The 15,589-nt window shown below is 36.5% G+C and overlaps 1 protein-coding gene across 1 annotated transcript in view; it reads left to right on the top strand.

Annotated features, from left to right (window-relative positions):
- ALMS1 (ALMS1 centrosome and basal body associated protein) overlaps positions 1–15,589 on the top strand; it is a 130,764-nt gene that overhangs the window by 36,722 nt on the left and 78,453 nt on the right. The window contains exons 5-7 of the mRNA XM_039256887.1: positions 611–1,083; positions 2,641–2,759; positions 8,452–8,611. Of these exons, the coding sequence (XP_039112818.1) occupies positions 611–1,083; positions 2,641–2,759; positions 8,452–8,611 (752 nt within the window). The remainder of the gene's footprint in view (positions 1–610; positions 1,084–2,640; positions 2,760–8,451; positions 8,612–15,589) is intronic.

Raw genomic sequence — 15,589 nt, 5'->3', positions numbered from 1 at the left:
ACCATGGTAAGTGTTGTACATCTGAAACTAATGTAAGACTGTGCATCACCTGTACTCAAAAAAGTTAAAAAAAAAAACTGTACATGTTTACACAGTAAAAACCTTTGCCCTTCTGCTATATATACTCTTAAAATTACTTCTTTGAAAAGTGTTCCGTATATAAGTCAACCAATACATTACTGTTGGGTTTTAGGAATAGATCACATCTTAAAGGGTTTTTAAGAACACTATACATGACTAGTAAAAGAATTAGTGAAAGTTAAATGCGTATTAAATTATGGTAGGTGATAAATTAAACATTTTAAATAGCAAAGTTTGAATTTTTTATTTCATCTTTTTTTGGCAGCATAAAAATATTCCTAGTTTTTGGTAATACTGTTTTAGGGTCATAGGATAGGAGTTCATCTTCTGTTTATAAGAAATTTGCCTTGTTCAGTCATTAGCCACTTTAAGGGAATTTAAAATTAGAACTTTGTTTTTCAACACACTTTTCAAATAATCTTGATTGCAGTGTCATATCAGTATTATATTTTTCATGTTAGTATTTAAAAAATGTTTTTAATGTGTTATTTATTTATTTATTTATTTATTTTTAACTGTATATTTTCAGGGGAATTCCTGGTAAGTCTGAAGATACTGAATGGTTTTCTCGACCGTCGGAAGTAAGTGAAGCTTTATTCCAGGCAGCGTCAGAAGTAGCTTCAGACTTAGTTAACAGTTGTGTTAGTGTATCTCAGCACTCACTTATAGGTAGCACAGCTGTTGGGTCTCAGCGCTCTTTTTTACCTCCTGAACAAGGGACTAAAGAAGAGATGGTTTCGTCTGATACAGATGATGAACTGAAAACCCCCAAAGACTTTGATAGTTATGATGTTCTTTGTTCATATATGGCATGGAAGACACAAGAAGTTCAGGAGCCAGAAACCAATTTAGCTGATGAAGGTCAAGTTTCAGTTTCAGCTTCATCTGATACAAGTGATGAATATATGACTCCTAAAGGAAGTAACAGTTTTGATGATTCTTGTTCATATGTGCGGTATTGGAAACAGAAAGCTTTACAGCAGTCAGAAAAATATTTAACCAGTAAGGATCATGATTCTCATTCAGATTCATCTGACACAATTGATAAAAATAAAATTCCTGAGGGAAGTGACAATTTTAGTGCCCCTTTTTCATGTATGCCATGGAACAGACAGGAAACTTCACACCATCCAGAAACATATGTGATCAGTAAGGACCGTGTTTCTTTTCCACATGAAGTTGCTCCTCATTTTAATAACAAAATGTCTCGTTTTTTTTGGCATTGTCTGTTGGAAAGAAGAGGAAAGGGCATTCCCTTGACAGCTAATAGTCATTTTTTGGAGAGTGTTTATTTAAGGGCTCCAGCTGAGAATGAGGTGAAAGAAATGACGGATTCTTTGGAAGGGTGTGCAAGAAATGAAGAAGGTCTGGGGAAAGAATTATCTCAAGGTTTTAAACTAAAGGAGAGTAGAAGTACTTTAGTATTTTCAGAGGTACCTCCCAGATCTTCAGAAATACAGTATATTGAGAATGTTGTAGTTCCTGATAATTCTATACAAGTTTCAGAAATACATATACACTCTAGAGGACCAGATACCTATAAGATGGAGGTTTCTGGTGGTCCTCTTCAGACTCTTAAATCCAAATTGGATGAGACATCAGAACAACTGTATATTCAAGGGGAAACAGACCAAAAGGCAACTTCTGCTTTTAGTGGAAAAAGTGTTGATGCTTCTGAAAATGTAGCCTTTGAGGCAGTTATTGCCTCTATTGAGCCTTCCAAGAAAGAGGGCACAGTATATGAAACCCAAACTGACTTCAGTAAGTCTGTAGTAAATGATAGCCAAGAAAGTGAACCAAAGAATCCACATCTTTCCCTATTAAATTATAGTGATGAAAGCTCTTTCTTTGATAAGTTAAGTCGTCCATGTTGTCCGTCCACTCCTGGGGTGTTTGAATTGGCAGCTTCAAAACCATTGTTGCATAAAAAAGATAATGGTAATAGTTCCCTGTATTGGCATCCTAATTTAAAGTCACTCTCCAGTGTTCCTCAGGAAATGTTCATTAAGCCACTTTCTCTCATTCCAGAGCATAAGTTATCTGCTTCTTTAAGTGAAAAATCTCACACCCAGGCTGTTGGTATTGGCAAAGCACAGCCAGCTTTATTTCAGTGTGATTTAGACAATGAGCCATTTCTTCCCATTGGGAAGATAGAGTCTTTTCCTGCTCTTGACCATACAGAGAAGGTAGGATCTTCAAACATTTTTCATCCAGTGAAAGAAAGGACTTCAGATTCTTTGGTCTTACAAGATTTAAAGCAGCAAAGCTTTGAAGAAGTTGCAGATTCCTCAAACTATATTTCGGGTAAGAATATAAACTCTAGTAACATCATGGAAAGTCCATCTACAGCTGTAGGAAGCAGCTTTTCAGCAAACTTGATGATATGTGGTGCAAAGTCACATGGTATTTTACCAGTGACCAGGAATGCATCAGTAATTGCAGTCGGCCAAGAGACATTGCTGAAAGCTGATGTAGGCCAAGGTAAAATTCCTCAGCCTATGGGAGCCAAGTCTAGTTTCAGTCTACATACAGTTATGCAAAATGACTCCTGTTTTGTAGAGGGGCTGCAGGTGAAGGCTGAATCTGACATCTATACTCTGGATGATGATACTGAATCCTGTAGCCTAGATGAAAATGCTGTTATACACAGTACAAGAGTTGCTGATCTACAAAGAGAGGTGAGACACAATAAAATGATAGTTGGGGGAAATGTAGTCTTTTTAGTATCATTTCAGGAAATGGTATTGTTACTTGTTTTTCTTTTACTTTCCACTGTTGCCCAGGTATGTGACCAAGGTGACCTGACAGGTGAGTGCCTTGAGCTAGCAGGTTTTAAAAGTGTGCTTCATGATCTAGAGGTTTGTGACAGCTCTCTGCATTGGCAGTCTGTCTTAAAACTGCCATCTAAGCAAGAGAGTGATTTTCAGGAGCCTGTAAGTTTTTCTACTTGACATTTCTTATGGGGTAGGGAAAGAATATTTTAGTTGAAAAATGGGGATAACAGTAAAGGACCCATTTATATCCTTGGATACCAACATGTGGCTTACAATCTGGTCTTCATCTGACATACAAGAATATGCTCCATTAATTTGTTACAGGTAGGCATGAAAGAACTATTTGTATTTTGTAGACCTTATTAGTGAGTTCTGTGGTGTCTTAGAAAAGGCCATCCTTTGGAGCTCCCAGGCCTTTCATATTGAGACATGCTGGTTCATGCCAGCAGGAACCTTTGGGACAGTGTTAAGATTAGACTCACTCATAGATACAGTCAGTTGTACATTTTTTTCATTCTTGCTTTCAGTGTACAAGCATTGGAATAGACCCAGGAAGATTTAAATATTTCTGTTTAGAATCTCCTGAAAGATTTGACTCTTCAGAGGAGTTTTGAAGATTATAAGAACCAGTGTTTCCTCAGGAAGGATACTGAGGTGCTTACTGTCCACACTAGCTAGTGTCCCCAAAGGGAACTAACTGCTTCTTTCCAAATGAGTCACATACCTGTGCATACACACATTCCTTCCCTTCTCTCTCGATATCATTATTAGCATTATGTGTGTGTACTAGAAAGTAACGTTGAGGTGTTAAGAAAGTTCCGTGTCAATCTTTCTTTTATAGAGGGCTTCATTTTTGCCTGGATCCTTGGATCCCTTGACTTTAATGTTCCTTTGGTTCCATTGCCCATCCTCTTCTGTCAGATACTGTCAGCTTCCTTATAATCCATTCTTGTATCTTGTTAGTCATTAAATTTAGTTAGTTATACTGTAGATATTGTATACTTAATGTTACTCTCCTTTTCCTGTTCTTCCATGTATAAAATTAGTATGTCATTAGAAAGCTGCTAGTTTGGCACACAGTCATTTTTAGGCCTTTAGGTTCAGGCAGTTGATGGAGAAAATGAACAAAGATATTGAGATAAACTTTTCCTTTTATTTATAATTACTGAATTTATTTAAAATTGAAATATAAAGAACCATGAGGTTAATTTTATTTTCTTTAACATTCTAAAGTAGGCATTGTTTAATTTTCAGCCTAACAACAGTGGGATAGAAAATGATAGCTAACAATGTGTGCTCAAATACTATGCTAAGAGATTTACATATATACATTAATTTATTTAGTCCTTTGATCAGTCCTATCAGGATTGTTTTTTTTTTTTTTTTAAATACTTTTATTTATTTCTAGGAGAGAGAGAGAGAGACAGCGTGAGCAGGGGAGGGTCAGAGAGAGAGGGAGATACAGACTCTGAAATAGGCTCTAGGCTCTGAGCTGGCAGTCAGCACTGCCATGAACCCATGAACCGCGAGATCATGACCGAAGCGAAAGTCGGATGCTTAATCGACTAAGCCACCTAGGCGCCCCTGGATTGTTAATATCCCCATTTTGCAATTGATACTTAAAGGAACTTGTTCATGATTATTTAGCAAGTAGGGGAGCTAGTATTTGAAACTGACCTTATCTATGTATGTAACCACTATATCATAAATTGTCTTCCTGTTTAACTACTTGTTAGTGAAACCAAAGCCAAGATTTTGCATTATTTTGGCAAGAGTAAAGGTTTTGCAGGGAATTGGTCCAAGTCAATATCAATAAGAATGAGAAATAAGTATGATCAGTTTTAAACTTAGAGTTTCTGATTTTTTTGATAGTACTACTTATGTAACTTAAATCAGCTTTTTTTGTTTATTTTTAGAGCAAGAGAGAGAGCACACATGAGTGGGGGAGGGGCAGAGAGAGAGAGTAAGAGAGAATCCCAAGCAGGCTCTGTGCTGGCAGTATAAAGCCTGACAAGGGTCTCAGTCCCATGAACATGAGATCATGACCTGAGCTGAAATCAAGAGTTGATGCTTAACTGACCCAGCCACTCAGGTGCCCCAGCTTTTTATACACATAACATATATTTAAAGAAATGTAAATATATATTCAGTTAATAGTGATGTGCTAAGATGACCTCTGACCACTATTCCAAATTTTATTTGCCCCCAGCTATAACCTTAAGTATATTTTTTCAGTTCAGGGAGGATCTTCCTTGTATTATCTTTCACTCTTAGCTCCATTCTATGATCTGGGAGTTGCATGATGCCAATATTAGGGAAACAAGGAACTAGATATGGTAGTAATCTTCCTGCATGCCTCAGCTTGCTCTCAGAGGGCTTGCCGGCTCCTTGGTTTCTTTCTTATTCTCATCTGTGTCTCAGAAGAGTCATTCATACTTGTTAGCCTTACTTTGATACATAACCATCATTTCTCTAAATGATTATTTGGGCATCTACTTATGTATAACGTAGCTTGGGGTCATGAAAGGAGTGTGGAGATTTGGAGTCAGAACCTTGTTCAGTTATTTGTTAGCCTTGTGTCTTGGGCAGATGACTTTGGAGGATCTTTCTACTTATCTACAAAGAAATAGGAATAGTAATAACCTCATGCATTGTTATGTTGGATGGGGTAATGTATATAGTAGCACTGCTTGGCTGTTAGTTTTCTTCATTTTACTGAATCTAGACTCTCACCAGTGGTTTCCTCCTATCTGTCATTATTTTTTTCTCTCTTTCTCCTTGTTCCTGGTAGCAGCATGTTACATTCTTTTAGCTTCTATGAAAAAATAAGTATTCCTTATTTTGGCCATGTAACTAAATATTATTTAAGGTTTAATCTTTAGATTTATTTTTGTTTTGTTGGTTTCCCCTCTTACACCAGGACCTGATTTCCTCTCAAGGTTTAAATGCTTTCCTCTGTGTGATGGTTATCACCTGTAGTTTTAGACCCTAATATTTTTCTTGAGGTAGACCCATATGCTGTCTCGCATGAAATTTTCTTGTGAACATTCTCATCACCTCAAACACAACTTGCCTATATCGAGAGAACTCAGACATTTTTCTGAAATCAGACTGACTTGTAGATTTTCTTAGTTCTTTTTTTTTTTTTTTATGTTTTATTTATTTCTAGGAGAGAGAGAGACAGTGTGAGCAGGGGAGTGTCAGAGAGAGAGGGAGTCACAGACTCTGAAACAGGCTCCAGGCTCTGGGCTGGCAGTCAGCACAGAGCCCGATGCGGGGCTCAAACCCACGAACCGTGAGAATATGACCTAAGCGAAAGTCGGACGCTTAACCAACTAAGCCACCCAGGCGCCCCATCAATGGGACTAGTTTTTTTTTTTTTTTTTTAAATATTTTTATTTATTTCTAGGAGAGAGAGAGAGAGAGACAGCATGAGCAGGGGAGGGTCAGAGAGAGAGGGAGTCACAGACTGAAACAGGCTCCAGGCTCTGAACTGGCAGTCAGCACAGAGCCTGACGTGGGGCTCGAACCCATGAACCGCGAGATCATGACCTAAGCGAAAGTCGGACGCCCAACCGACCAAGCCACCCAGGCGCCCCAATTTTCTTAGTTCTTATAGAAGAGTTAGCATTTCTTGGTTTCTTCATCACCTTCAATTCTTTTTTCATTATTGATTAAAAACTGGGAAATAAACCAATCTTGATTTTTTTCTTCCTGATTTCCTCCCATTTTCAATTAGTAATGAAGACCTGCTAATCTCTTAAATAAATACTTCTCATCTTTCTCATTCTGCATTTTCTTTTGTATTACCTACTCTAATATCTGTATGTTTTAAAGCTTTGATAAAATGAATTTTTTAAAAATGTATTTACTGATGTTTAATTCCAGTATAGTTAACATACAGTTATATTAGTTTTATGTATATAATATTCTGTACATTAGCAGTTCTATACATTACTCAGTGCTCATTGTGATAAGTGTACTCTTAATCTCCTTCACCTATTTCACCCATCCCACAACCCCCTCCCGTCTGGTACACATCAGTTCATTCGCTTTAGTTAAGAGTTTGTTTCTTGGTTTGTTTTTTTGTCTTTGTTCATTTGTTTTGTTTCTTAAATTCCACATGAGTGAAATCATATGGTATTTATCTTTCTCTGACTTATTTCACTTAGCATTATACCTTTTAGAACTATCCATGTTGTTGCAAATAGCCAGATTTCATTTTTTTAATGACTGAACAATATTAATGAAATTTTATTGTAGTCATGATTGGAATAGAAATTTTTTCTTCCTATCTTTGGAAGCTCTAGAGAAAAGCTGCTATTCAGTACATATATGTACTGGGGACACACACACAGGGTCTCTATCATATATGTGATATATATGTTAATGAGCTGTACTTCAATAAGTCTCCTTTAAGAGTGGGGTAATTGAAAACTAAGAATTTTGTGCTATGTTTAAAGCAGAGTTTCTCTTACTATTGTCTTTTTTTTTTTTTTTTTTTATACTATATTCTTTGTTGTGGGGGGCTTTTCTGTATATTTTTGGATGCTGAGTAACATCCCTGGCTTTGCTCACTAGATGCCAGTAGCCACCCTCCCCCCCCCACGCCCAAAATTAGGGCAGTGAAAAATGTCTCCAGGACTTGCCAGATGTTCCTTGGTTGGGGAGGGTGGGTGGGGGCAAGATCTCCCACAATTGAGAACCACTGGTCTAGAGAAACCTAGACCAGGGCAGTAGAAATAGAATATTTATTTCTGTACTCTGCCAGCTTCCTAACACTGTTCATCATTACACAATAGAAAAAACCTTGATAAAAAAGGATAGAACAGAATTTATGCTTATTTACATCTTTAGACTCTCCATAGAGGGCGTCAAAAAGAGGGAATAATATTTTTAAGAGAACAAAGAAAACAAAAGTGGTATATTGTTTCTACATGAGAGTGAATTTGATGAAAAGTTTTATACATTTATATATTGACATCACCAATGATGGTATCTAATTTCTAGTAAGGACTTGCTGGGATCTAATGAAACTTTGAGAACTTCTTTTTCAGCATTTAACCTTTACTTCATTGTCAGTTTTGTTCACTATTACTTCTACTTTACTTTTACTTCATTACTACTTTTGCTTAAAGAAATTTGAGGACATATATTTTTTGGTATTTGATTATAGATACAGTTCTTTGTTTCCTAAACATTTGTGGATTTGTGGAAAATATTCCTGTTTTCCTTCCGTTTCTCTTTCACAATTATGTCTCCTTTAAAAAAAAATCTTTGAGCTTGTCAAGAGTAATATACCAAAGTTCAGATTCTTCAGTCATCATGTTATTGTTACATGGAACAAACTTCAAGGCTTCTGATCTGTAGTATTCTATGCAGACTTCCAGATCCTCAGAATAATTTGTAGAGCCTTCCTAGAATTGACCAAACAGGATATGACTTGTATATGAATTCAGGAGGGTTGAGAATATGATCTTAAGGAACTGGCATAACTGTTTAGTATTCATTTTCATAAAAATTAGGTTTGTGTGTTTTTTACCAGATGTAGCCTAAAATTGATCTTATTTTCTTAAATTTTTATCTCTTTTTATAGGTAGATCGTTCTAATACGGACACTAATCAGTCTTTTTCATCTGTATTGCCTCCATTTGTTCCTCAGGAGCCAACCAGAGAGTTGGAGTATCACTCTTCAGATCTCAGAATGTTGAGAGTATCTTCTGGCACTGTGCAAAAGACTCTCACACATTTAGCAGGTATGTAGAAGAGAAGGTATTTGGTGTTCTTATGGCTGGCTTGTTAAAAATATCATGCAATGGCTAATTTTTAAATTTTGAACTTCTGCAGTAATGTTAACTTTGAATTAGGTGTATTTATAAATCCTCAGATCTTTTATTGGATGAACCATTTGATTTTTCATTGCATTCTTTATGATAGTGTTTAGAACTGAATTATGTAGAAGAGCCCGATAATTAGAGTCAGTTTATGTCTGTATTCCTTTTTATGACTTGAAAGGAAAAAAGAAACTAATTGAGCACAAGAAAAGAGTGGATCCAAATAAGTTTGTAGAGAGGAAACTGAGAAATCAGTTTTGAGGTAGAAAGCAAGATTATCTGCTGAGGGAGGTAGGGAGTGGCAAAGAAAGACTAGGGGGTTTGAGGAGAGTGGCTTGGTGCAGGTGTTAAAGTAAATAGGGGTTGGATCTGACCAAGGACAAGCAAAAGAATTGGCAGATAGTTCTGAGAAATCACCTGAGGTTGGAGATGATTTTGTAATGTTGTCAGCCTTAATAGAATCTCTGATCTTTCTCTACTAAAACTCAGGACTGCAGAAGATGAGTTATAGGATTCATCCTTGGTTGAGGGATTTGTTGACTGGATATATATGATAAATGGAAAGCAGTGGAAGGGAATCAGTAAGAGTTGATCACCTTGGTTTCAGCCTGCTTGAAGAGAAAGAGAAGAGAAACCATAAGAGTGGTTAGTTGGAGAAAATAGAAGGGACAGAGGTTTATTTATGAAGTTGAATAGATGAGGTGGATATATTTATGGAGAAAGCTAGAATAGTGGGTAATTTTGGTCAGATTGAAGTGGTACATTTAAATGGGAATCAGTTTGAAGGGTGACTAGATCTGTTGCATGGCCCTAGGATTTGATAGTAGAAACTGAATAAAGATCACTAGGGTAGAAAGTAAGTTGTGATTTTGAGGGTAGCTTATTGGATTAGTTAGCTATGTTTAATTATTTTCTGATTAATATGGGATTTGGGTATTAGGGAAAATCTGTGAACCGTGAAGTCTTCAAAAAATGAATGGGAGGGACTGGGAGTTTCAGGGAGAAAGTGATAGATGGAGGGTAGTAGAGAAGTTGTTTGTAGCCTAAGCCTCAAAAAGGAGGTTGTTTTCATTTCATTTCATTTTGTTGTTGTTGTTTATTTGAGAAATATGGAAAATACTGGTAAAGAAGTCATTGTGGGGACGCTTGGGTGGCTCAGTCGGTTGAGTGTCTGACTTCGTCTCAGGTCAGGATCTCATGGTTCGTCGGTTTGAGCCCCGCGACAGGCTCTGTGCTGACAGCTAGCTCAGAGCCTGGAACCTCCTTCGGATTCTGTGTTTCCCTCTCTCTCTGACCTCCCCCACTCATGCTGTCTCTCTCTCTCAAAAATAAATAAAACATTTGGGGCGCCTGGGTGGCTTTGTCGGTTAAGTGTCCGACTTTGCTTAGGTCATGATCTCGCGGTTCGTGGGTTCGAGCCCCGCGTCGGGCTCTGTGCTGACTGCCAGCTCAGAGCCTGGAGCCTGTTTCAGTCTGTGTCTCCCTCTCTCTCTGACCCTCCCCTGCTCGCGCTGTCTCTCTCTCTCTCTCTCTCTCTCTCTCTCTCCCCCCTAGAAATAAAATAAATAAATAAATAAAATAAAACATTAAAAAGAAGTCATTGTGACAAGTGGTTAAATGCCACTTCCATCTCTCCTTGTTTCCAGAGTCATGGTGTATGGAAGAGGGCTGCAAGGGCAGTAGTAACAAGGGGAAAATAAAGCTGCTTTTTTTTAAGGCAAAAAGTTGGAGAGTGTTTTATGAAAAAATTGAGAATGATTGTTTATTAAATAGAAGGGTTTCAAAGAGCACAGAAGACAAATTAGGAGTGAAGGAACAAGTAGTGAGAGGAACCGAGGTAAGAAAATAGAGCAGTAATAGAATGTGGGGATGGGAGACTGGCAATATTTGCTTGTCTGGACCAGGGATTTTAGTGATGAGCGTAGATGAAATGACTGGCCTTAAATATCCTCTAATTTTATCAGAAATAAGTTTGATGTCAGAACTATCTGACAGTCCCAGTTCATGTCTGTCCTGGTCTCAGACATGAGGACTACCGTAAGATTTAAGAAGGGCATGATGTCTAAAAATTTTGGGCTTTGTTTTACAGAGTATAAAATGGTTTGGTAAAGAATTCTCAAATTACAATCTGTACCCCCTCGTTTCTGCCTTTATATCCTTTGAAATTGTCCTTGAATTCTGTTAAGGACATTCTGTTCTGTTTTATTTGTTTTTCACTTTACATTTTAGTTTGGGAAGTTTCTATTGATCAGCTCTTAAATTCACAGATTCATTCCTTGGCATGTCCAGCTTACTAATGAGCCCATCAAAGGCATTCTTCATTTCCATTATGCTGTTTTTGATTTCTATCATTTCTTTTTTTTTATAATTTTTTTTATGTTTACTTTTGAGAGAGAGAGAATGCAAGCAGGGGAGGGGCAGAGAGAGAGGGAGACAAAGAATCTGAAACAAGGTCCATTCTGTGAGAGCAAAGCTTGATGCGGGGCTTGAACCCACAAACTGTGAGATCATGACCTGGGCTGAAGTTGGATGCCTAACCAACTGAGCCACCCAGGCGCCCCTATCATTTCTTTTTGATTCTTTATTAGAGTTTCCATCTCTCTGCTTTTATTACTCATCTCTTCTTGAAGTTTATCCACTTTTTCCATTAGAGCTTTCAGCATATTAGTTACAGTTATTTTAAATTCCTAGTTTCATAATTCTAAAATCTCTGCCATATCTGAGTTAGATTCTGTTGCTTGCTTCATCTCTTCAGACTGTTTTTTTGTCTTATAACATGCCTTGTAATTTTTTGTTAAACACTGTACTTGATGTATTAGGGAAAAATAACAGGTAAATAGGCCTTTGGTGTGAGGCTTTAGATTACTGGCTAAAAGTTAGGCAGTATTACTATTTGCTGTAACTGTTATCAGACAGTAACATTTCCTCTGGTGTCCTTGTTTTTTGTCTCCCTGTTGTCTTTTGGTTTCCCTTGACACTCCTTAAATAGAGCCCTAGCCATGCTTCCATTCTATCATTTGTAATCTGTCATTATAGAGGAGCTTTATTGATGTAGTGACAAGGTGTGGAGGGCAGTTCATTATAGTAATCCTATGACTGGGTGTCAGTATTTTAGTGAGCCTACTTTTACAAGTGCTTCTTAGCATTTTTCTTCTCTTTAGGTGAAACAGGAAGGCTTGGGGGTGGTGTGGGGTCAGAGTTGGGTGTTTCCCGTCTTCCGGGTTGGTTAAGCTCAAGTAAAACCTAGGCAGTGAAGCTCTGGTAATATAGTTTCCCTTGAGTTCAGTCTATTATGGAAAATAGAGGGCTCTGAGCTTCTAAAATGGTTATTTTGTCATACCCTTTGCCAAGAGTATGAGGGTATTTTTGTCCTGTCTTCATCTTGAGAGCCTTGTGGGGCCCCTGGAAGTAAAGCTCATGAAAATCTGAGTCCTCCCTAAAGCTGGGCTTTGTGGTTTGTTTGGGGTTTTTTTTGCTTTTATTTTTTGTTTGTTTGCTTCTTTTTGAGAGAGAGTGAGGGAGAGGGGCAGAGAGAGAGAGGGAGACAGAGGCCTAAGTGGCTCTTCACTGACTGCAGAGAGCCTGATGTGGTGCTTAAACTCAATGAACCATGAGATCATGACCTGAGCCACCCAGGAGTCCCAAGGAATTTTTCTCTCTAAAGTGAGTTTATGCTTAGCCCCTAGCAGTTGGTTAATTACAGTTTAATTTTTCCTACCCATTCCTGGTTCCAGTGCCTTCAGGTCTCTTAATATTAATCCCTCTTTGTATTTGTCTCTCTGGTTTTCAGGAGTTATTTATCCTGTGAACTCAGTTCTCTGATGGATTTAAGAGTTGTTGATTTTCAGTTTCTTTTGCTCTTTTCTGGTACAGATGTGGCTTCTAAGTTCTTTACGTGTTGGACGAGAAAATTCTTTTTAAAAGATTATTGAAATATATACAAGAAGAGCAGCTAAGCTAGAGCTTTGGAAGGAGAAATGATATATTTAGTATGCAAGTTGAAACTATCTGTCATTAGCTTTTTTTAAAAACAGTTTTTTTGAGATGTAATTCATATGCAATACATTTCATACATTTAAAGTTTACAATTCACTGTGTTGTGCAGACATCACTACAGTGTAATTTTATTTTCATTTTTAAAAGTTTTTATTTAAATTCCAGTTTGTTAACGTACAGTGTATTATTAGTTTCAGGTGTACAATATAGTGATTCAACATTTCCATATATCATTCTGTGCACATCACAAGTGTCTTGCTTAATCCCTATTATCCATTTAACCTGTCCCCCTACTCCACCTTATCTCTGGTAACCATCCTCACTACACTCTAACTTTAAAATGTTTTTTACCCCAGGTACCCTCCACCTGTTTGTACTCACTCCCCATTCCATACTTTAGCAGCCTGCTCATAGTTTTGGTTTGTTGTGTTTTTGTTTTAATTCTTCTAAAATCTTTTTAATTTCCATTGCAATTTGTTTTCATTGACCCCTTGGTTATTTGGGAATATCTCATTTCTTTTCTATATATTTGTAAATTTCCTTTTGTTATTAATACCTCATTTGAGTCTATGTTTGTGGGGGAACACATATTATATATGATTTTAGTTCACTTAAATTTTATTGAGGTTTGTTTTTATGTTTTAGTGTATAGTTTATTCTGTAGAATGTATGCCTTACACTTGAGAAGGATGTGCATTCTGCTATTGTTAGGTGGTATGTTCTATACATGTCTCTTGGTTCCAGTGAGTTTATAGTGTTGAAGTCTTCTGTAACCTTGTTGATCTTCTGCCTAGTTGTTTTCTCCATTTTCAAAAGTAAGATATTGAAGTCTCTGACTATTATTTGTCTGTTTTATCATTTTTTCTGTCATATTTGCTTTATATATTTCAGACTGTGATATTAAGTGCATTTATGTTTATATTTGTTATATATTCCTGATGAATTGACATTTTTATTTTTATAAATGGTCTTTAATTCTTGTAACATTTTTTTGTTTTAAGGTCTATTTTGTCTTACGTCAGTATAGACACTTCAGTTCTTATCCTTGGTGCTTGTATGATAGATGTTTTTCATCTCTTTACTTGAATCTATTTGTATTTTTGGGTCTAAAGTGTTTCTCTTGTAAACAGCTTATAGTTGGATCTTGTGAGTGCGTGCGTGCGTGCGTGTGTGTGTGCTTAAATCCAGACTGACCATCTTTGCCTTTTGATGTGATTGTTAAATCAATTCACATTCAGTGTCATTATTGATTAAGATTGGATGTACATTTGCTTGATTTACTTTTTGTTTTCCATGTCTCATATCTTTTTGTTGTTCTTTTTGGCCTTTATTGCCCTTTATTGCATTTAGTGAACAATATTTTCTGGTGTGACATTTAAATTTCTTTAATGATTTTCTAGCTAATTTTTAAAGTTATGTTCTAGTGGTTACTCTAGGGCTTATAAAATTTATCTTCTTAGAATATATACCTGATTTATACTAACTTAATTGTAATGTGATACAGAGACATTACTCTCGTAGAGCTCTATTCCTTCTTTTTTGTGCATGCTGTAATTACTATACATATTATACCTATATGTGTTACAAAGACAAGAATACATTGCTACATTGTTATACTTATTTACATAATTTTATGTATTTTTAAGAAGCTAAGAGAAGGGAAACAAGTATTTATAGAGCTTATTATATCAATTTTCCAATTTACCATTTTTAATTCTCTTTATTTGTTCCTGTGGATTTGTTATCATCCAGTGTCCTTTCCTTACTCCAGCTTTGCTCCTACCTGCCTCCTTTTGATGTTGTCAAATATGTTACATTTCTATATATTATAGCCCCAATAATACAGTTATATGCATACTACTTTGTGTAAAATTACTTTTAAAATCAGCTAAGAGAAGAGAGGAAAAGAAATATGCAAATATGTTGTCTTTTAGAAGTTACCTACATAATTATTTTTACTAGCATTGTTTTTGTTTTGTAAATTTAATTTACCATCTGGTGTCACTTGCTTTCAGCCTGAAGAATTCCTGTAGTACTTCTTGTATAATGGTTTGCTATCAACAGATTCTCTCAGTTTTTGTATAACTGGAATTTTTTAAAAAATTTAAATCCAAGTTAGTTAACATATAGTGTAGTATTGCTTTTAGGAATAGAATTTAGTGGTTCATCACTTACATACAACACCCAGTGCTCATCCCAACAAGTCCCCTCCTTAATGCCCATTACCCATTTAGCCCATCTCCTCACCCAACACCCCACCAGCAACCCTAAGTTTGTTTTCTGTATTTAAGAGTCTCCTATGGTTTGTCTCTCTCTCTCTCTCTCTCTCTGTTTTAATCTTATTTTATTTTTCTTTCCCTTCCTGTATGTTCATCTGTTTTGTTTCTTAAATTCTACATATAAGTGGAATATATTTGTCTTTCTCTGGCTGACTTACTTCGCTTAGCATAATATACTCTAGTTCCATCCATGTTGTTGCAGATGGTTTGATTTCATTCTTTTTGATTGTCAAGTAATATTCCATTGTGCATGTATACCACATCTTTTTTATCCATTCATTAGTCAGTGGACATTTGGGCTCTGACTGTACTTTGGCTGTTGTCGATAGTGCTGCTATAAACATTGGGGTGCATGTGTCCCTTTGAATCAGCATTTTTGTATCCTTTGGATAAATCTAGTAGTGCAGTTTCTGGGTCATATGGTAGTTCTATTTTTAATTTTTTGAGGAACCTCCATACTGTTTTCCAGAGTGGCTGCACCAGTTTGCATTACCACCAGGAGTACAAAAGGGCTCATCTTTTCTCCACAGCCTCATGAACATCTGTTGTTGCCTAAGTTGTTAATTTTAGCCATTTTGACAGATGTGAGGTGGTTTCTCATTGTATTTTGATTTATATTTGCCTG

The sequence above is a fragment of the Hyaena hyaena genome, unplaced genomic scaffold (assembly GCF_003009895.1).
Source record: "Hyaena hyaena isolate Hyena2069 unplaced genomic scaffold, ASM300989v1 scaffold_591, whole genome shotgun sequence".
Classification (NCBI taxonomy): domain Eukaryota; kingdom Metazoa; phylum Chordata; class Mammalia; order Carnivora; family Hyaenidae; genus Hyaena; species Hyaena hyaena.
This window is presented reverse-complemented; position numbering and strand designations above follow the sequence as displayed.